The sequence below is a fragment of the Brugia malayi genome, assembly GCF_000002995.4.
Source record: "Brugia malayi strain FR3 genome assembly, contig: Bm_007, whole genome shotgun sequence".
NCBI lineage: Eukaryota > Metazoa > Nematoda > Chromadorea > Rhabditida > Onchocercidae > Brugia > Brugia malayi.
Genome location: NW_025062284.1, coordinates 548,998 through 572,314, shown reverse-complemented (window position 1 = coordinate 572,314; position 23,317 = coordinate 548,998). Strand labels below are relative to the sequence as shown.

The following is a 23,317-nucleotide window of genomic DNA, read 5'->3' as shown; positions in this document are numbered from 1 at the left end:
TTTATAAGCTAACATATTTTAATTAAGTTAATTTGATATATAAATATATTTATCAATAAATACATTTCAAAAAAAAAAAATTTTTTTAGCTATATGCTTTCAAAAGTTAGATGAATTTATAATTTATTTCAAAAAAAAAAAAAAGCTAATTATCATAAACAATGTCATCGAATAAGTTCGAGAATCAAAAAAAAAAAATAAAAATTCGAGAATTAAAAATAGAATTTCATTAAATATTGGTTTTAATTTGCCATACAATTTTATTTTTTTTTGAAATTTTGAATACGATGTCATCGAATAAGTTCGAGAATCAAAAAAAAAAAAAAAAAATAAATTCGAGAATTAAAAATAGAATTTCATTAAATGTTTCATTAAATATTGATTTTAAATTGCCATACAATTTTATTGTGTTTTTTGAAATTTTGAATTATTTAAAAGATTAAAGTGAGAAAAAATAAAAGTGAAAAAAGCTAAAAGAGATTATTGGAATAAAAATGCAAATTACTAATACAATAAGATTACAATGCAAATAAGCAAATGCTCTACTTGTTGTCCAATTATTTTTTGCCTTATTTTTCGTGACATTTCCGCCCCTTTTTCTTCTTTTGATCATTTATTATTATACAAAAAATGTAAAAATATTTATTTAACAAAATGAAAAAATAAAAGTGAAAGAAGCAAAAAGAGCTTATTAGAATAAAAAGCAAATTACTAATACAATAAGATTACAATGCAAATAAGCAAATGCTCTACTTGTTGTCCAATTATTTTTTGCCTTATTTTTCGCGACATTTCCGCCCTTTTTTTTTTCTTTTGATCATTTATTATTATATAAAATATATTTTAATAATAACTTTGTAACTAATCAATAATTTCATATTCAAGGATAGCTTTGAAATGATAAATTTTATTGTTACAAAAATTTTTTCTGATAATTTTGATAATTTTTGAAAATTTTTTTCGACAATAAATGATAATAAAAATTATTAGGCATGCATTCTGCATGCAATTGCATTACAATTTGCAATCAATGTGATAATTATTGATAATTTTGATAATATTTTTTCGACAATAAATGATAATAAAAATTATTAGGCATGCATTCTGCATGCAATTGCATTACAATTTGCAATCAATGTGATAATTATTGATAATTTTGATAATATTTTTTCGACAATAAATGATAATAAAAATTATTAGGCATGCATTTTGCATGCAAATGCATTACAATTTGCAATTAATGTAATTAATTTATCATTCATTTTTTTTTCTTTTTGGAATTTTTGCAATAAACTAAATGTTTAAATTTATTTTTATTCAAAAAAAAAAAAAAAAAAAAAAAAATTCAAAAAATTTTATTCAAAAAAAAAAAAAAAGAGAGCGAAGCACTTTTTTGCATATATTTTTTACATTAAAAATTTTCTAATTTCAATTTAATTTCACACGCGATGAAATAATCATTTATGTTAGCAAAAATAATAAAATAAAAAACTAAAAAAAATTCATTTAAAAAAAAAAAAAAAAAAATTTATTTATTTTTTTTTTGGATAAATATTATTCAGACTACATTCCAATGTATAAAATTTATTTATTACAGCAAATAAACGATTAATTTATGATTGTATGTGCGCTTAGCTTAAAATTTTTATTTTTATTTTATTTTTTGTTTTTTTTAAATTTTTAAATCGAATTAATAAATAATATTTAATTTTTGCATTTTATAAATTAATAAAAAATATTTAATTTTTGCAAAATTAGCATTTTGAGCAAAGTTTTAAAATTAAAATTTTAACTGTTAGTGAAGAAAGATTAATAAAAAGAAAAGATTAAAAATTCTTATTTTATTTTTTTTTTAAAATTTTTAAACAATTAATAAATAATATTTAATTTCTGTATTTTATAAATTAATAAATAATATTTAATTTTTGAGCAAAGTTTTAAAATTAAAATTTTAACTGTCAATGAAGAAAGATTAGCAAAAAAAACTAAGAATTTTTATTTTATTTTTTTTTAAAATTTTTAAACAATTAATAAATAATAATTAATTTTTGCATTTTATAAATTAGTAAATAATAATTAATTTTTAAGCAAAGTTTTAAAATTAAAATTTTAACTGTCAGTTGAAGAAAGATTAGTAAAAAAAGAAAAAGCTATTATTTCTATTTGATTAAAATTTAATCCAAATATGAATGCAACAAAATTTTTAATAATCCTTTTGTAGTTTTTTTTTTTTTTTTTTCAACAAATTTTAATTATTTTTTTTAATTATTAAATTTATATGAAATTTTAATAAATTCATAAAAAATTAGAAAGAAAGAAAAAAAAAAACTTTTCATTTAGAATTAAAATATTGATAAAAGATAATTTTATTATATAAATAATCGATAAAAGATCAATTGATAAAAGATAATTTTATTATATATAAATAAGTAAAAAACATTTATATTTTATTCTTTTGTTTTTTATTAAAGTAAAAAATTTTTTTTTTGTTTGAAAATTTTTTGAAAAACTTTTAGATATATTTACAAAATTTGAAATATTAGAATGAATGCAAAAAATTTGAAAACTCGAAGCTATGTGAGAAGAGTGAAAAATGAAATTTAAATTTAATCTTATCATTCTCGAGACTTTGACAATTGTTTTTTCTTTTTCTCGAGAATAACATTCGTTATTGATTAGGAAAAAAAAAGACAAAATAGCACCAATTAGAATATTTTTTCAAAAATTTCAAAAAATAAAAAAAAAACTTTTTTATAATAAATTTATTTATTTGCAATTTTAACATACTTTCGTGTGAAATCATTTTTTATATAAAATTTCATTTTTCACCTTTCATTAAAAGGAAATTTAAGTTAATTAATATTTTTGCTTCAAAAAAAGAATTTAAATTAGTTAATTCTTTTTGTTTTAAAAAAAAGGAATTTAAATTAATTTATATTTTTGTTTTTAAAAGAAAGAATTTAAAATAATTAATATTTTTGTTTTAAAAAAAGGAATTTAAATTAATTTATAAAATAGTTTCAAACTCTCTAATCATTATTATTTGATATTTTTTTTGAAAATATAAGAAATGTTAAATTAATTTATATTTTTGTTTTTAAAAGAAGGAATTTAAATTAATTTATATTTTTGTTTTTAAAAGAAGGAATTTAAATTAATTTATATTTTTGTTTTTAAAAGAAGGAATTTAAATTAATTTATATTTTTGTTTTAAAAAAAGGAATTTAAATTAATTTATAAAATAGTTTCAAACTCTCTAATCATTATTATTTGATATTTTTTTGAAAATATAAGAAATGTTAAATTAATTTATATTTTTGTTTTTAAAAGAAGGAATTTAAATTAATTTATATTTTTGTTTTTAAAAGAAGGAATTTAAATTAATTTATATTTTTGTTTTAAAAAAAGGAATTTAAATTAATTTATATTTTTGTTTTAAAAAAAGGAATTTAAATTAATTTATTATTTACATTTTTAATTTGTAAAATAATTTGAAACTCTCTAATCATTATTATTTGATATTTTTTTTTTTTCAATTTTTGTTAATTTACATTTCAAATTTAAGAAATGATCATTGATCATTGCAAATGCTATAATAATAATTTCAAATGCTAAAATTTTCCTTTCAAAAATTTTTCTCCCTTTCATTGTCACATCTCTTGTCACATATCTTGTCACATCTCTTGTCACATCTATTGTCACATCTATTGTCACATCTATTGTCACATCTATTTTATCCGTGTCACTTGTGTTCATCTCATTTATTTAATTAAAAATCAAAAAAGAGCAAAAAGAAAAAAAAAAAAAAAGAAAATTTTATTGGAATCATTGCAACTGCATTTAAAATTTTTATATGGAACTATTCGTCACCATTGAAACTGCCGTAAAATCCTTCTTTTTATTAGTTAAAAATTTTTCAATAATTATTAATTGCTTTACAAAATTTGTAATTTCAATCAAATTATGCAAAATAAAATATAATAATTTTAAATTGGCAAGAAAAGATTTTTTTTTTTTCTTTAATTTCAATATTTGAAATAAAATTTGTAGAAAAAAAAAAATTTAGAAATAAATAAATTTTTTTGTAAATGTAAAAATTAAAATTTATTAAAATAAAATTTTTTTTTTTTAGAAAAATGAAATTTAATAATTTTCTAATTTAGTAATGGAATTAGAAAATTTTTTGTTGGTAATAATCAAAATAAAAATATGGTAAAATTAACTTTTGCTATTAAATGTAAATTTGGCAGTGTTTAATTAAAATATATATGTTTTTTTTTGTTTATCAATTTTTATCAATTCTTATCAATATGTTATCAGTTTATAATTAATTTTTGTTCTAATTTGCAGTATGAAAAATGTAAACTTACTTTTACTATTAATGTAAATTTAGCAAAATTTAGCAAATTTTTTTACTTATTTGATCAAAATATATATGTTTTTTTTTTTTGTTTATCAATTTTTATCAATTCTTATCAATACGTTATCAGTTTATAATTAATTTCTATGTTAATTTACAATATGAAAAATGGACGCTTCCCTTGCTTTTATTAAATTTCGAGAATGCATTTTAAATTTGAGCATAATTTGAGATAAATTTTAACAATGTCTTATCAGTAGACTAAATTTAAGTTCAAAATAAAATTGTTTTGATCATTTTATCAATTCTTATCAATACGTTATCAGTTTGTAATTAATTCCCGTCTTAAATTACAATATGAAAAATAAACATTTTCTTTGTTTTTTTATCAAATTTCGAGAATGTACTTTAAATTTGAGCATAATTTCAGATAAATTTTAACAATGTCTTATCAGTAGACTAAATTTTAGTTCAAAATAAAATTGTTTTGATCATTTTATCAATTCTTATCAATACGTTATCAGTTTGTAATTAATTCCCGTCTTAAATTACAATATGAAAAATAAACATTTTCTTTGTTTTTTTATCAAATTTCGAGAATGTACTTTAAATTTGAGCATAATTTGAGATAAATTTTAACAATGTCTTATCAGTAGACTAAATTTTAGTTCAAAATAAAATTGTTTTGATCATTTTATCAATTCTTATCAATACGTTATCAGTTTGTAATTAATTCCTGTCTTAAATTACAATATGAAAAATAAACATTTTCTTTGTTTTTTTATTAAATTTCGACAATGTACTTTAAATTTGAGCATAATTTGAGATAAATTTTAACAATGTCTTATCAGTAGACTAAATTTTAGTCAAAATAAAATTGTTTTGATCATTTTATCAATTCTTATCAATACGTTATCAGTTTGTAATTAATTCCTGTCTTAAATTACAATATGAAAAATAAACGTTTTCTTTGTTTTTTTATTAAATTTCGACAATGTACTTTAAATTTGAGCATAATTTGAGATAAATTTTAACAATGTCTTATCAGTAGACTAAATTTTAGTTCAAAATAAAATTGTTTTGATCATTTTATCAATTCTTATCAATGTTTTATCAGTTTATAATTAATTTCTATGTTAATTTACAATATGAAAAATAAACATTTTCTTTGTTTTTTTATCAAATTTCGAGAATGTACTTTAAATTTGAGCATAATTTGAGATAAATTTTAACAATGTCTTATCAGTAGACTAAATTTTAATCAAAATAAAATTATTTTGATCATTTTTTAGCACTAAATTATTATTACTTTAAATGCAAAATGATTATTTATCACTAATTATCATTTTACTATCAATTAAAACTTTCCTACATTCATTCATTTTTCAAAAATAAAAAATGACGCAATTTTTGTTTTTTCCTTTCTTTTTTTTTTTTTTAAAAAAAAAAATTGAATTGACAGGTGTTTAAAGATGCTATTAAGATATACTACTACTAGGCTTTCGGAATGGATTTGTTAGGCTATTAACTGACTTACTTTCTGGCTAAAATAACTTTTTTTTTTTTTTTTTTTTCAAATGCTTCCCTCTCTCTCTCTCTCTCTCTCTCTCCCTCTTAACTTTTCTTCAAATTGTGTACTTTTTCATCAGTTCTAAGCAATTCAATTTTACTTCCCAAAGTTTTCAAAGTTGTGTACCTGTTTTTAAATTCTTTTTAAATTTCAATTTGATATCAATTTTGCTTTTTTGATTGTTTTCGATTGGTCTGTGATAAAAAATATTACTTTGATAAAGAAATTTAAATTTTTTAATTTCTATTTGTTTTTAAATTCCTTTTTTTAAATCCGCTTGTTTTTCAAATTCATTTTAAATATCATTTTGCTTTCTTGACTGTATTCGATTGTTCTGTAATAAAGAAATTTAAATTTTTTAATTTCTATTTGTTTTTAAATTCCTTTTTTTAAATCCGCTTGTTTTTCAAATTCTTTTTAAATATCATTTTGCTTTCTTGACTGTATTCGATTGGTCTGTGAAATTTAAATTTTTAAGAAATTTAAAATAAAGAAATAAAGAAATTTAAATTTTTAATTTCTATTTTTAGAATGGTTGTTTAAGCTATTAAACTCATTTCTAGCTTTTTTAAAATTTGTTTTCTAAATTCCCTTTGAATATTCGTTTTTTTTTTTTTTTTTTAAATTCCTTTTAAATATTTTTTTTTGTTTTTAAATTCCTTTTTAATTTCTATTTGTTTTTTTAAATTCTTTTTAAAGATCACTTTGCTTTCTTGACTGTATTCATGCGATTTGATAAAAAAAAATTCAAATTTTTAATTTCGATTTGTCCATTTTGAAAATTTTTAAAAGATTTAAAAGCAAAAACTAAATGTTTATAATTTTAAGTGCAAATTCGATTTTTTTTTCTAATTTCAATTTGTCTTTTTTAAAAATTTTTAAAAAGTTTAAAAATAAATGCTAAATGTTTATGATTTTAAGTGCAAAAAAAAAAATTTCTTCAATTTATATTTCTTATTTAACAATTTATTTTGCTGTTGAAAAATTTTTTATTTAAGTTTGTAAATTTTTTATATATTTGTTTTACATTCAATTAATCACATTTTAAATTAATTACTTTTGTTGAAATAATAATTACTTTGCTGAAATTTTTTTTCTTTTTTTTTTTGTCGAAACAAAAAATTTTTTCAAATATTTTATTTTTTTGCTAAAATCCATTTATCATTTTTAATTTATATAAATTGAAAAAAATAATATCAATTTTAAATTCAATATAATTTAAATAATTTTTGACAATTTTTTTTTAATTTTTATATGAAAATATATCAGTAATTAATTAATTCATTGCTACTAATAAGTAAAAAATTTCTTTTTTTTTTTTTTTTTTTTAAAATTCATTTGCAATTTTAAATTCAAATTGAAAATGTTTTTTTTTTTTTTTTTTCTCGGAAAATTTTGATAATTGCTATTGATAATTGGGTATAATTCAAATTTTTCAATCGCAAATAAATGATTAATGATGCATTTTACATCAAAATTTATTTTAATATCAGAATTTAAAAATCCAATTTTCATAAATCATTTAACAATTGAAATTTAAAATTCTAATTTTCATAAACCATTTAACAATTGAAATTTAAAAATCTAATTTTCATAAACCATTTAACAATTGGAATTTAAAATTCTAATTTTTATGAACCATTTAATAATTGGAATTTAAAATTCTGCTTTTAATAAATCATTTAACAATTGCAATTTAAAATTCTATTTTTAATAAATCATTTAGCAATTGGAATTTAAAATTCTAATTTTCATAAACCATTTAATAATTGGAATTTAAAATTCTAATTTTTATGAACCATTTAATAATTGGAATTTAAAATTCTGTTTTAAATAAATCATTTAACAATTGAAATTTAAAATTCTAATTTTCATAAACCATTTAATAATTGGAATTTAAAATTCTAACTTTCATAAATCATTTAGCAATTGGAATTTAAAATTCTATTTTTAATAAATCATTTAGCAATTGGAATTTAAAATTCTAATTTTCATAAACCATTTAATAATTGGAATTTAAAATTCTATTTTTAATAAATCATTTAGCAATTGGAATTTAAAATTCTAATTTTCATAAACCATTTAATAATTGGAATTTAAAATTCTAACTTTCATAAACCATTTAATCGGCCGACTATTTCAATATGGCATTCATTAATTGCATTCGCATTACTTTTTAAATTTAATTTTATTTTTTTTAAAAATTCCATTTTCTCTTTTTTGCATAACAAATTAATCATTTAAAAAATGAAAGGAATGCAAATACATTTTTAATATTATATCAGAATTTAAAATCGAAAAATATTTTTTTTTTAAATTCTAATATTTCAAAAATGTAAGCTAAATAATTGTTTTTAAGCTAATTTAACTAATTTTCATTCGTTTTCTTTTTTCCAATATTTTTGTTAGCAATTTGAATTTGTTTAAAAAAATTATTTGAATTTCTTATGCATTCAATAATTTTTTAATTATTTAACTAAATTTTATTTATAATTGAATAATTTTTAAAATTACATTCAGATAGAATTTTTTTTTTTTGAATATTTTAATTTTAATTTTACAATGAAATTTGTAATTTTCAATTAATATCAAATTATAAATTATTTTTTTCAAAATATTTTTATTGTTTGTTTGTTTACCTTTTCTTTTTGCTATGTTATTTATTTATTTATTTATTATAAATATTTTATTTATTTGTAATTGTCTTTGAATTAAAACTAAATGTTAGCTTTTCTTTACTTTTTCAAAGTTTTTATTTTCAAAAAGTTTAAATTTCACAAATTATCATCGTCTTTTTCTAAAACAAAAGAATGTGTTTTTTTCAATTTTTCAACTTTTTTTATTTTTTATTTTAATCGATATGTTCTTTAGGAAAAAAAAAAAACAAAAAAGTTTTAACTTTCCATTTGTTCTATTACTTTAGCATTAAGTAAACTAACTTTTCCAATTCATACTTTACTTAAACATTTATAATTTAAGTAAACTAACTTTTCTAATTCATACTTTACTTAAACACTTATACTTTAAGTAAGCTAACTTTTCTAATTCATACTTTATTTCAAAAATTTATACTTTAAGTAAACTAACTTTTCTAATTCATACTTTATTTCAAAAATTTATACTTTAAGTAAACTAACTTTTCTAATTCATACTTTACTCCAAAATTTATGAAATTTATGATAAAATGTATGATAACTTATTTTCTTTAGCAAATATATTTATCCTATACTTTAGCTTTAAGTAAACTAACTTTTCCAATTCATACTTTACTTAAACATTTACAATTTAAGTAATCTAACTTTTCTAATTCATACTTTACTTGAAATCATCAAAATTTATGATAACTTATTTTCTTTGACAAATATATTTAACACAATATTTTTTTTCATTAAACTATCAATAATTTATAACAAAAAAAAAGAAAGAGAAACAAAAATTTTAGTTTCACACAAATTACAATAAATTTTTATTTTATCACAATTTTTATCATTTTATCATTTTATCATTTTATCATTTTACTATAATTTTATTCAAAAACAAAAAAAAAAAAAAAATTCATTGCTTATAGGAAAAATTTATAAAAATGCTATAACAAATGATTCCAAATTTTATATAATAATTTAATTTGTAGAGCTAATCTTTCTTTTTTTTTTAATTTTAAAAATTTTATATAACAATTTAATTTTAAATTTTTTTTTTTGATTCCAAAATTTTATATAATAATTCAATTTGTAGAACTAATCTTTTTTTTTTTTGATTTTAAATTTTATGTAATAATTTAATTTGTAAAACTAATTTATAGTTTAATTTAAAACATATAACAATTTAATTTGTAAAAGTAATTTAGTCGAGAAAAAAAAAAAACAATTTCACAAATTTTTAATAAATATTTTTGTCAATTAGTGAATTACACAAAATTAAATTGATAAATTTATAATAAATTTTAATATAGTTAGTCTATCATGCAATAATAACTTACATTATTGCACATTTTTTTGCATTTGCATTGATTAAATTTAATAAATATAAAAATTTAAAACATTAATTATTTTCGTTCAAGCATGAAATTATTGTTGAAAAAAATTTCAATCAAATATTCTTTATTAAAATTATTCTTTTTTCTTTTTTTTACTAACCAAAAAAAATTTTAAATATTTTTTGAAATTGTTTTTTTTTTTTTTTAAATTTAGCCACAAATAGAAATAACATAAGTAAACAATGTTAAAAGTTTAATAAATTAATCAATCGATCAGATTTTAACGATTTACTTGGTCTATCATTCGTGTGTTTATTTATTATCACCTTATCATTTCTTATCTTTTTAACACAAACATTTATTCGATACTACAAAAACCATTTTTGATTTGTTCTAATTTGTTTTTTTTTTTTTTTGAAATTAATTTTTAATTTCGATTATTATTTTACCTAATTAAAATTAATTTTAATTTGGAAGAAAAAAAAAATTATGCATATATGTGAGGTAAAGTTAATAATAATAATAATAATAATAATAATAATAATAATAATAATAATAATAATAATAATAATAATAATAATAATAATGTTTGATATACTCAAATTTACAAACTTTTTAATTGTAAATTTTAATTTCAAAAATTTCCAATTTAAATTTTGATTTTTGATCTTTCTCATTGAAAAATTTTTAATTTATGCATCATTTTGCTGTCAGCTTTGGCCTTTCAAATGATAGATTTTAAAAATTTAAATTTCATCCCAAAAATTTTCAAATAATTATTTTGGCATGACATTTGGTTTTTTTTTTTTGCACTGATTTTATCTTTTTTCATTAAATTTCAATTTGAATTATAAAAAATTTTGTGATGCATACATACATGCATGCATGCATGCATGCATGCAAACAGATTAAACAAAAACATAACATAAATTTTTTCAATTCCATCTCAATCAATCCAATATTTCTCATTTACAAATACTTAAAAAATTTAAAATAGTTAAATTAAAAAAAAAAAATTTGCAAATTAATTTTAAATGAAATCTTAAAATTACTTATATGCAAATAGCGCACGCAAACATTCATTGTAAAATTAATTTTTATTAATAAAATCTTTAGAAGTGGTTTGAATCTTTAGTATTTCATTTCCTCTATTTCTTCATTTCTCATTTTTATCATTTTTACTTTACTTTTTTTTTTTTTTAAATTTAAATTTTAATTTAAATTTGTTTAATCATAATTCTATCCTTTTAAATTATCTTTGCTATTTAATGTTATCATTTTAAGATTAATTTGAATTAACTTTTGCTTCCAATTTTATCACAACTATTAAATTTACTCTTACTTTTTATCATAACTATTAAATTTAAATCAAAATCAAAATTTTATTTTTCTTCATTTCTCATTTTTATCATTTTTACTTTACTTTTTTTTTTTTAAATTTAAATTTTAATTTGTTTAATCATAATTCTATCTTTGCTATTTAATGTTATCATTTTAAGATTAATTTGAATTAACTTTTACTTCCAATTTTTATCACAAACTATTAAATTTAAATGAAAATCAAAAATTTTGTTTATTTTTTCATTTTGTTTATTTATTTTTCAATTTTTCTTTTTCGTCTTAGTTTCTAAGTTTAAAATGTTGTAATTAAATTTATGAATCATATCTGTAACTTTTGCAGATCTATGAGAAAAGAAGCATTTTGAAAGAGTTGAAAAAAAGAAAAAAAAAAAAAAAAAACATTTAGCTAACAAACAATTTGTAGCAAACAAACACAGTAGCTGTTATCTTAACTTATCAATAAAAAATTTTTTTATTTTATTTTCAATTTTAAAATTTATAAATTTTCCACTTTTGCTAATTTTATGAAATTATCATTTGAGATTAATTTAGGGTAGAAAGTAAACTGATCTAAGTGACTATCAATTATTAGCCATATTGGCCATTTTATCATTTTTAATTGATCAGTAATGGATGATAAAATTTGTAGCATTTTAATTTTCATTTTAATTTTTTAATTTTTAATGAAATGAAATTAACAAAATTGAAATTGAAGTAAAATGAAACTAACAAAATATTTTAGCTTTATGAATTATTAAAATGTACAAATAGTTGTGGAAAATATAATGAAATAATGTTGAAAAATAAATTTTTGAAAAATTATGGCAATGCAAATAATAAAAATAAGAAAATTTCATTGCATTTTTATTAAATTAAATTTCAATTTTCATTGTTCAAATGTTAAAAATTAAAAAGTTTCGTTTTTTTTTTTTTTTTTTCATTTGTTAAACTTTTATTTGTTCAATTATTTAATTTAAATAATTAATTATTGATTATTTAATTATTAATAACATACTTACTAAGCTAATATAGTGATACTATATCTACTATTAACAATACTAATTAAAACCTAAATTAAATTAATCAAATTTGAAATTTTATTTTTTAATTTAGAATTGAATAAGACTTTTTGCATGCATTACTAATAAATATTGTTTTTATTAGATATTTCTCATAGTTTTCTTTGTGAAATATTATTTTTTTTTTAATACTTTTTGTAAAATGATCAAATTATGATTGATTAATAAAATAATTTCAATAAATTTAGTTAAAAAAAAAAAAAAAATTATAATAAAGTAATTTTACTTACTTATTTATTTAACATAGATTATTAACAGTTGAAAATTATACAGTAAATATTGTTTTAATAAATCTTTCATATATCATCAAATAATATTAAACGAAATTAAAGTATTATTAAAAAAAAAAAAAAAAAAATTTTTTTATTTTTTTTTTTTTTAAACTTTAGTAATATTCAATAAATTAAAGTATATGAAGGTGAAGTTGATATTTATATACTTTTTTATATATTTTTTTTTTTTGCAAAATAAAAATATAAATTTGAAATTAGAAAGAGTTAAATTTTAGTATTTATTTAAAAATTTATATTTATATATTATTTTATCATAACATTTTTGTTGAACAAATAAGAAATGATCATAACATTTTTGTTGAACAAATAAGAAATGATCATAACATTTTTGTTGAACAAATAAGAAATGATCATAACATTTTTGTTGAACAAATAAGAAATGTAAAGTACTAAGTATAAATGTTATTAACAAAAGAAAAAAAAAAAATAAAAGTATAAAAGAAAATGTTAAATTTAATTAAAGAAATAATTTGACGTTGTTCTATAAAACATAAATTTTGTATGCTAATCTCTTTTTTTTTTGATAAAAAATAAATTTATTTATTTAAAGAAAAGAGAGAGAGAGAGAGAGAGAGAGAGAGAGAGAGAGAGAGAGAAAAAAAAAAGGGAATAATTTATTTTTCCATCCTTTTTTGCTTCGTTTACTTTTCATTTATTATTAATAAACAAAAGTATTTATCATCACATTCAGCTAAAGAGATTAGCATAAAAATTTAAAAAGACAAAAAGGAAATTTTTATAAATATTATAACAATATTATACTAATAGAAATAATATGCAAAATAATATTAATTATACTAATATATAATAAATATATTTCATTTTCATTTGAAAAAAATTAAATTTATTTAAAATTTAGATTAAATTGTTTAAAAATGAAAGTATAAATTTGAAATTAGTCGAGTTAAACTTTAGTAATATTCAATAAATTAAAGTATATGAAGATGAAGTTGATATTTATATATTTTTTATAAATTTTTTTTTTGCAAAATGAAAATATAAATTTGAATTTAGAAAGAGTTAAATTCTAGTATTTATTTAAAAAATTAAGTATATAAGGAGAAATTTATATTTATATATTATTTTATCATAACATAATCATAATAATCATAATCATAATAAATCATAATAAATCTTAACATAATAAATCAAAAAAAATCATAATAAATCATAATAAATCTTAACATAATAAATCAAAAAAAAAAAAAAAAAATAAAAAATTGATAAAGGGAAAGCAGATAGACTTTTAAATTTATTTTTTGAAAATTATTGGCTTAAATTAATTGAATATAAAACTTTCTATTATTTTCTTTCATTATTCTGCATCTTCCTAACTATTAATCAATTTTTAAGTTTCACCAATAATTAAAAAATTTTAAATATTTAAAATATCCCTAGCAAAAATATATGAATTGATCATATGGATATTTATAAATGGTAAAAATTTTCAAATTTTTCAGATATTAAAATGCTAATAATATCGAAGCATTCCATTTTTTTTCAAACATAAAAATCAGCATAATTAGAGATAAATTTTTTTTTTTTTTTTTCAACTTTTAAAACACTAAATAATTCTGCTGATAAACAATATGCTGCTACTCAATTGTTTAAAATTAAATTTACCACCACGAAATCATACAACACCACAATATTACACCTGTTTTGGAAGAGTACATGTTCAGGTATGCAATTTAATTACATTTCAAATAAATTCAACCATATGTCAAATGTCAAAATTTTTTTTTAAAATAAATAATTATTTATTACAGACTGCTTTACAACTTATTATAATTGTAACATTTGCCTGGGATATATTTCGATGGATCGATTTCATTGTTAATCAAACAATTACTTTCGGTTATTTTTTTTTTACTTCCTTTTTTTTTTTTTTTTCTCTCTTGTTTTCGCACAATAATTATTGTTGTTGTTGCTAAATAAATTACAATAATTTATTGTTAACAACAAAAAAAATTATTATATAAAAAAAATTTTTAAAACTATAAATTATCATATTTCCTTAGTTTCTAATTTTATTATTTATCAATATATAAATTGCTTTATTTAAAAAAAAAAAAAAGTTTTATTAATATTTTCATTCCTACTGTTTTCGATATATATATATATATATTTTTTTTTGATCTAATTTTTGACGACCTAAAATAATCATTTCAAATTTAAATGATAATCATTAAAGGATGGATAGAAATTTTCGCAGAAATTTGCAATGCCTTATTTGGAATTTCTTTAATTATTGCTTATTGTTTCAAATCAGCGTTTTTCTTATTACCATATCTTTTCCTTCAGGTTTGTTTACATTCTAATTTTAATTTCTTAATCATATTTGATCAAATTTTTATGATAAAAATAAGAAGAAATCATTTTCAGCAATTTTAATAATAATTTAATATTCTTTCTTTTGCAACTTATAGCATTTACTTATTGTAAAGCATACATTTAAAACTTCCATATATTCGCAAAATACTTTCAAATTTAGATAAATATATTCCATTTTCAGCTATTTACTCTGGTTGCTTCGATGATTTTATTTTGCGTAAGCATTTTGACTATAATATGGCCAAAAAATTCTTGGGCACCCAGCTTTCATACTTATCCATCGACAAAAACATCCTGTAAGATTCATGATTTTAGATATACCAGTAGTAGAACAGTAATTTGTTTATAATTATTAAAATATTTTCATTTAGATGAATTTAAAAACTTTAACACTATTTCAAACTATTACTTCTAAACTACTAATCTAAAATCGAAGACTTCCATTCCATCTTCCATTCAATAAAGGCAGAATTTAATTACTTGAAGTAACTGTAGTCAAAAAATAAATTTTAATTAGCTGCAAAGAATAAAGTTAAACAGTTAAGTATGACAAATAATCAAGGATGAATAATGTAATTAGAGTATGATAAGCTTTAACGCTCGTAGCAACTATGAAAAATTTTATGAAAAATTTAAAAAAAATTTTTTAAATTTTTCATAAAATACACAAAATATAGCACAGTAGCAGAGGTCAACTAACGAAATTGCTGTTGACCTTATCAAATTTCAATATAATTTACAGTTAGCAACGAAGTTTTATTTGATGACATTGTGACATTGGTACATTTGTCACAAGGAATAATCAAAAAATAAATTCCTTAATTCAATGAATTTAATAGAATTTTATTTCTGAAAATTATAATTCAATTTTGTCGACAATTTTTTTCCATTTTATGATGCAAGCGGAATTGTCGTAGTTTAAATTGACTATACTAAAATTATAAAATGTTATGATATAAAGTATGAAAAAATTTTATGAAAAACACTGTGAAAAATTTTTTTATCAAAGCTAATAAATCCTCTCCATTCATTCAAATAAATAAAAGAAGAAAAAAAAAAAAATAAATTCCACATTGAAACAAATATTAAACATTTGATACTTAAGCAAAATAATCGATGAATTTTCGATGATAAAAAAGTATCAAATATCAAAAAATTTGATATATAACACTTAAATAATATCATAAATAAGAAAAAAAAAAAAATATTTCAAAAATATTTAAAAAAAAAAAAATTTTTTTTTTTTCTTCCCACGCCAATAATTTTTATTATTTTGCATTATTTTTTTTTTTTTTTTTTTTTTAGCTATTCAACTAAATGCTTTCATTTATGCTATATCTCCACTTACTTTTACATTAATGTTGATATGGGTGATTCGTGTATTATTCGCTTGCTATGTGTATTTTAGTGATCGAAAGAAAGCTGAATTAAATTTTCCTATAGTTTCTATCCAGGTAAATTTCTATCCAGGTAAATTATAAATGAAAAAAAGATAACATATCAAAAGTTTTCACTATATAGTTTAAAAGTTAAATTCATTGATAAAATAGATTTGCTTGCAAAAAAAAAAAAAAAAAAAAAAGTACTTTGGAATGTAGTAGAATATTTTATCTCAATTAATAAACTGCAAAACAAACTTGTTTGATTGATTTCTATAGGTTATGTCAAAAACATCATGACTTGCAATTGCTACTTGTACCAAGTTAGTGCAACAAACACCAACCTGAAATAAGTAAAGTTTTAAACTTAGAATATAAAAGATAATAAAAGTAAGAGTAGAGAAAGTCACCTGAAATAAGTAAAAAAAACACCAACCTGAAATAAAAAATAAAAAAAAAAAACTTGGAATATAAAAGATAATAAAAGTAAGAGTAGAGAAAGTCTTTGTTAGGTAAAAAAAAAAATTTTTTTTGATTTTAAAGTTAAAATTATTTTATTTGTAGAATAATGGTCCCAGTGCTGGTATTACTATAACTTCACCAACTAATCCAAATAACGTACCAGCAACAACGACAGCAGCAGCAGCAGCAGTAGTAGTAGCAACAGTAGCACCAGCTGTGACATGTATATCACCGATCAATTCAACATCACCAATCACATTCTCGAATCCCAATTTCACTCTTCAGGATGAAAATGGACAGAAGTAGCAATAATAACTATGGAAAACATCAATGATCTACTACTGAATATTGAAATTTAGCATATTTGTGAAAATAAACTAAGAATCAATTAATAATTTAAAATAAAATTTGAAAAATAAAACGGTTTTAATAACTTCTTCCCTTATTAGCACATTAGCAATTAACCGATCTAATCAGAACAATAAAGAAAAAAAAAAAAAAAAAAGAATCATCATCCAAACATTATAAAAAACCTTCTAAGCATTATGAAAAAAAATGCATTAACATTTATTATACAAAAAGAATTTATGAAAAAAATAAAAAAAAAAAAAAAAAAGAAGGACACAATTCATTTCTTAAGATTTGTCATTCTTATTTCTCTTCCTTCTAAAAACAGTAAACTAATACATTTGACAACTAAAAAAATTTGTAAATTTTTTTGAGTAAAATAAGTGATGAGGAAAGATTTGATTATAATAATGCAAATCGAACCTTTTCTTTCCATAACGTTTATGAATTCGAGATGCATATCCGGAAAGCATTTTTGATTGAAGATAGCTATTATATACCTGAAATTCAAATTAAACCTTTCTCCGTATCACACTTTAGCATTCCATCATACCTTATATATACTTCCATCATTACTTAGTAACCATTTTTCATTGCTATCACTGTCTTAGTCTTAGATAATAATTATTCAAAAGTTTAAAATTGTACTAAGTTCATTTAATGGATGCAATCTGAAATTTCTTAAGTTTCTTAAAGCTGCTGTGCTTTTTCAGCAGTCATTTTCCCTATGTTTGATTAATTAGCAAATTAATCATAGATAATTATTTGCATAAATAATTATAAAAATTTTTAATTGTTCATTATCTGATACAGTATACCATTAAGTGCTTCCTAATGCTTTATACTTGATTAACAGCTTATCTCCCTACTAACTAAATTTCATCGAACCACTACTGTTTGTTTAGTATTTCATTTTTGCTTATGAAATACTTTACTTCCACGAATCTCACAAAATTTCATCTGATCAGTGCACCAGAAATCATTCGGTCATTTTATATTCCAATTGTAACGAATGACAGATGACATATCAAAGTATTCATTTATCTGTAAGCTGTATTACTTGAGAGAATTAGTTACAGAAAGTATGCTATTCATTGTAACAAACATAAATAAGCAAAAGAAAAAAATAAATAAATAAAAACCACAGCATTTAACGACTGTAAATGCCTGAATATTAAGTTTGCTGTAAGTAAATACACTAAATAGTCTGTTAACACATTATTATTTACATTACATTTTATTTAAATAAGCTGAAACTTCATTAAAGTCAGTTTTATTACAATTACCCATCTTTCCCGCATTTACGAATTTTGGAAATATTCGACAATTCAGATAAATGTGTTAAGTTAAAACATGTGAATGAATGGATAAAGAAATTACTGAATGGTAAACAACAAAGTATAGGAAACTGTTAGACATACACCTGTTCTAATATAAGGAAAAGGAACTTGGCTATCGACCAGTTTTAGCTTTATAACGTAAAAGTACAAAAATATGCAACAAAATACTGCTTAATTTTATTTTTTAGCCTAAAAATTTACTTCTAGGAGAAGAATCTTATTCAACTTTAAGCATACAAATTCAAAGATATTCCAGAATAGATACCTCTTACTTGATAAAATTATGAACAAAAAATTTTATAAATAATTGGAAAGAAAATAATGCGATCGATAAATAATCCAAGTGATTACTCATAATACACCACCGTTTACGAATGAGAACTTCTGAAAACCGCTTAAACTTTGAAATTTAACTTCTGGATGAAACATCTGAACAAAGTAACTCCATTCTTCGATCTCCAATTCTCTCTCACCATATTCGTACTTTTTTGGAAAAAAAAAGTAGTCTTAAGCACATAAATCACCTTTTCGAGGCAGCAAATGCAGCAATAGCTAAACCACCAATTACAGCAATTCCTCCACCCAATATTGCCATGCCAATGATCCCATCTAAATGAACTTTAGATTTAGATTAAAGTAGGTCAAGCGGTATTCCAAAATCAATAAACTTTATCAAGCGGTATTCCAAAGTCAATAAACTTTATCAAGCGGTATTCCAAAATCAATAAACTTTATCAAGCGGTATTCCAAAATCAATAAACTCAGATTCCAAAAAAAAGCTAATGTTTGCATACCTTTTTTCATTCTATGCTGAATTAGATCCTTCAAATCCAATGCTTGACGATTATTCGATTCTGCACTGAGTAATATATCAACATATGCAAGAGCTCGGTCGTACTCCTGCAATTTCAAACTTTTCACAATGAAATTCCCATTTTAAAGAAGTCCATATAGCAGAAAGCTTTACCTTTAAGCGAGTATGCGCTATTGCAAGATAATATACATAATCACGCTTCGATATATCCTCAACTTCTTTCCGTAATAAATCTAAAACGTATAAAAATTTGGTAAGAAAAATATTATTTTGGGCAGATAAAAAAATCGCTGCAAATAAATATGCAATTAATTGTCGTTGATTGGAATACATATGTAAGACTCAAAATATCATGGCAATAGTTTTTGTTGCCACTAAAATATATCTACTTTAATAAATTTCCAAATATACTTACACTCGAAAACAGTTCTTTAAAATGTAGATCAATACATTTCTACAAAAATGTATCTTAACCTACTACCGCTAATGCATTTAGATATGATATTTAGCTCAGTTAGTTTTTCCACACAAAACGGATAATAAAACAAAAGAAAAAACAACAAAAGCAAAACCAATAATTCAATAACCTTCCAACAATTTGATTCCCTTACGTACATTACGATTGTTAGATTTGATCAAGCCATGAGCATAAGAATAGATTGCAACAGCACTTGGATTACCACGAGCAACTTGCTCATTATATGTTCTTTCCAAGCTCTGAAACAAAAATAAACTACAATCAATGAATATATCTATTTTTTTTTAAATTTCAGTTTTTCATTACTTTTAAACAAATCTCAACGTAGTCCTTTGTTCAATAGGTTTAAGTTAACTAAAACGACACTACTAACATAAATATTATATTTCCAATTATTCAAATCTCCTCAAAGCCTCTAATAACGAAAATAGGAGAACAACAAGCAGTCCGCAATGAATGCATAGAATAGACTGCGATCAAGCAACTATATCACAACAAGCACAAAATATTTGCTTTAATAATTAAGCACAAAATAATTTGTCATTATTAAAGTAGAATAAAATATTAATTACAACTATGGCAATTACGGTGTTATTGGAATAAAAAAATTTTTAGATTAAAATGACGCAAATTGTGATTTAGTAAGATTCTGAATGTAACAATGTAGATGTGTGATCATTACTAGAGGAAATGATGCTTAATAAAGTTAATGAAATATAAATAAATATCTGATTGTTATTATCAGATGTGACATTGAAAAAATAATATATATTATAAAGGTATGCTCATTCCATGAGGGAATAATATTTGAATTCTGAATTCGATAAAAAAAAAAAATAAGGCAATCAACGTACGGCCAGAGCGTCCGGATCGATCAGTTCATCTACAATTCCACCGGAATCCATTCCTGAAAACATTCGCAACTGATTCATCAATTTAGTAACTCATCAAAATGATCAAACTTAAAATGTCACTGCCACGTCGCAGACCACAGCAAATCTTATCATCAAAGCGTGGGTGGTAAGGATTTGGTCACCATGCAATCATTCGCGTCCCGTCCGTACTTTTACCCGAGAAATATTAGCTACATCTTGCATTCTACCCGAGAAATATTAGCTACATCTTGTATTCTACCTGAGAAATATTAACTACATCTTGCATTCTACCCGAGAAATATTAACTATATCTTGCATTCTACCCGAGAAATATTAACTACATCTTGTATTCTACCCGAGAAATATTAACTATATCTTGCATTCTACCCGAGAAATATTAACTACATCTTGTATTCTACCCGAGAAATACTAACTATACCTCGTATTTTACCTGAAAAATTTGTTCCTATATGTTTTTTTTTTTGTATATTAGAAAATCATACATTATAATTATCCGATAAAAACTACTGAAAAATGGATAAAAATTCAATTCCATTCGCAAATGATCAATTTATCGCCATTCTATGCATTCGTTTCATTATTAACAAACAATGAAAAAGTAAATGTGAACGAATATTACAGATGCAAAAATATCGATTGGATAAGTTTTAATTTTAATTTTTTAAGTTTTAATTTAAAAGTTTTAAAATTGTTAAAAAAAAGTGAAAAAATTTAAAAAAAAATTTTAAATTTTAAAAGTTAGAAGAAGAGTTTCAGCGATAATTTTGAAACTCTAAGCAAATGATCACTGAAACAATTGATATAGATGGATTAGTTAGTTGTTAATTTGCAATATGTTTTAGAAATGGAAAATTGAGAGTTTGGAGGCATGGGGAATCGAACCCCAGACCTCTCCGATGCGAACGGAGCGCTCTACCCCTGAGCTATGCCCCCTGACGCATAATGTAAACAATCTATGTGACAAATTTTTTAGCGAATTTTTAAAAAACTTTGAAGGAATAATTTAAACTTAAGCGAAAAAAAAAAGCTTTTTATTTTGATTTTCTTCTCTTTTTTTTTTATTTTATTTTATTTTTTAAATTTTCAAAAAAATAAAGTGAGAATGAATTGTATTACTTTTAATAGTAAAACTTTAAGCTTAGATATCTTATGAAAAAAAAAAAAAAAAATCAAAAAAAATGAAAAACAAATAAAACTTTAGAAAAATTAAAAATATAGAAAATTTTTTTTTTTTTTAAAAAAAAAAGTGACAAAAATTTTTTAAACTAACATTTGTAAGATGTGAAAGCAAGAAAGAAGGAAAAAAAAAAGTGGCGGAATGATTGAATTAATTTTGTCGTAAAATAAGATTTGATTTTACATAGATTATAGAATCGAATAGTTATTGCATTGTAGAGATGACATTTGACATTTGACATTTGACATCAATGTTTATTTTACTGTGATAAAAGTTATCGTTAGCCATAATTATTGAACAATATGAGAAAATTCGAGAAAATAATGAAAGAGCAGTGAATGTCAGATTGCTATGCAGAAAAAATTTAATTTTAATTAAGTTATAACTCTTTATAAAGTAATTTATTAACTTATAAGAAACATAAAATATAGCACAGTAGCAGAGGTCAACTAACGAAATTGCTGTTGACCTTATCAAATTTCAATATAATTTACAGTTAGCAAAGAAGTTTTATTTGGTGACACTGTGACATTGGTACATTTGTCACAAGGAATAATCAAAAAATAAATTCCTTAATTCAATGAATTTAATAGAATTTTATTTCTGAAAATTATAATTCAATTTTGTCGACAATTTTTTTCCATTTTATGATGCAAGCGGAATTGTCGTAGTTTAAATTGACTATACTAAAATTATAAAAAGTTATGATATAAAGTTGGAAATGATGCTAAGATGATATTGATGCTGACCTATATTGATGAATTCTGAATATGCCGAAAAGTACGATCCGAAAAGTCTCAGAGATTTCACAAAGTGCTAATGGAACAGAACTATTGCAGTTGATATGCTTAAAAAGAAGATAAAACAGAGAAAAGATTGATACAGTAAAAAAATTTATTATCAAAATTAATAATTTAATTTAAACTTTTATTACGAATAATTAATTACGAATTTAATTTAAACTTTTATTATCTAATTGAGCAGAATGAACTCACCAAGATAACATTGAAATGATTGGCAAATGGAAAAAATTGATCAGTAATCGATGTATTTGAATTGATCAGTAATCGATGTATTTGAATTGATCAGTAATCGATGTATTTGAATTGATCAGTAATCGATGTATTTGAATTGATCAGTAATGGATATATTTGAATTGATCAGTAATGGATATATTTGAATTGATCAGTAATCGATGTGTTTGAATTGATCAGTAATGGATATATTTGAATTGATCAGTAATGGATATATTTGAATTGATCAGTAATGGATATATTTGAATTGATCAGTAATGGATATATTTGAATTGATCAGTAATCGATGTGTTTGAATTGATCAGTAATGGATATATTTGAATTGATCAGTAATGGATATATTTGAATTGATCAGTGATCGATGTGTTTGAATTGATCAGTAATGGATATATTTGAATTGATCAGTAATCGATGTGTTTGAATTGATCAGTAATGG

General features: G+C 20.4%; 3 protein-coding genes and 1 non-coding gene across 4 annotated transcripts; 1 reads left to right on the top strand and 3 right to left on the bottom strand.

The window, feature by feature from the left end:
* Positions 1-14,208: 14,208 nt before the first annotated feature.
* On the top strand, positions 14,209-17,100 carry Bm1590 (Uncharacterized protein; the record flags this gene model as incomplete). The annotated part of the gene is made up of 6 exons (XM_043082706.1): positions 14,209-14,301; positions 14,389-14,476; positions 14,814-14,923; positions 15,135-15,249; positions 16,259-16,407; positions 16,897-17,100. The coding sequence occupies 6 exons, from the start codon at positions 14,209-14,211 to the stop codon at positions 17,098-17,100; spliced, it is 759 nt and encodes a 252-aa protein (XP_042938640.1).
* Positions 16,887-17,615, bottom strand: Bm8537 (Uncharacterized protein; the record flags this gene model as incomplete). Its single annotated transcript, XM_001896772.2, has 2 exons — positions 16,887-17,073; positions 17,566-17,615. The coding sequence occupies 2 exons, from the start codon at positions 17,613-17,615 to the stop codon at positions 16,887-16,889; spliced, it is 237 nt and encodes a 78-aa protein (XP_001896807.2).
* A 1,235-nt stretch (positions 17,616-18,850) lies between these two features.
* Positions 18,851-20,679, bottom strand: Bm8538 (fis1-related protein, putative; the record flags this gene model as incomplete). The annotated part of the gene is made up of 6 exons (XM_001896773.2): positions 18,851-18,866; positions 19,007-19,091; positions 19,277-19,382; positions 19,450-19,529; positions 19,884-20,013; positions 20,629-20,679. The coding sequence occupies 6 exons, from the start codon at positions 20,677-20,679 to the stop codon at positions 18,851-18,853; spliced, it is 468 nt and encodes a 155-aa protein (XP_001896808.2).
* An 852-nt stretch (positions 20,680-21,531) lies between these two features.
* Positions 21,532-21,603, bottom strand: Bm14504. The gene has a single exon. It is a non-coding gene; the product is annotated as a tRNA-Ala (tRNA).
* Positions 21,604-23,317: the final 1,714 nt, after the last annotated feature.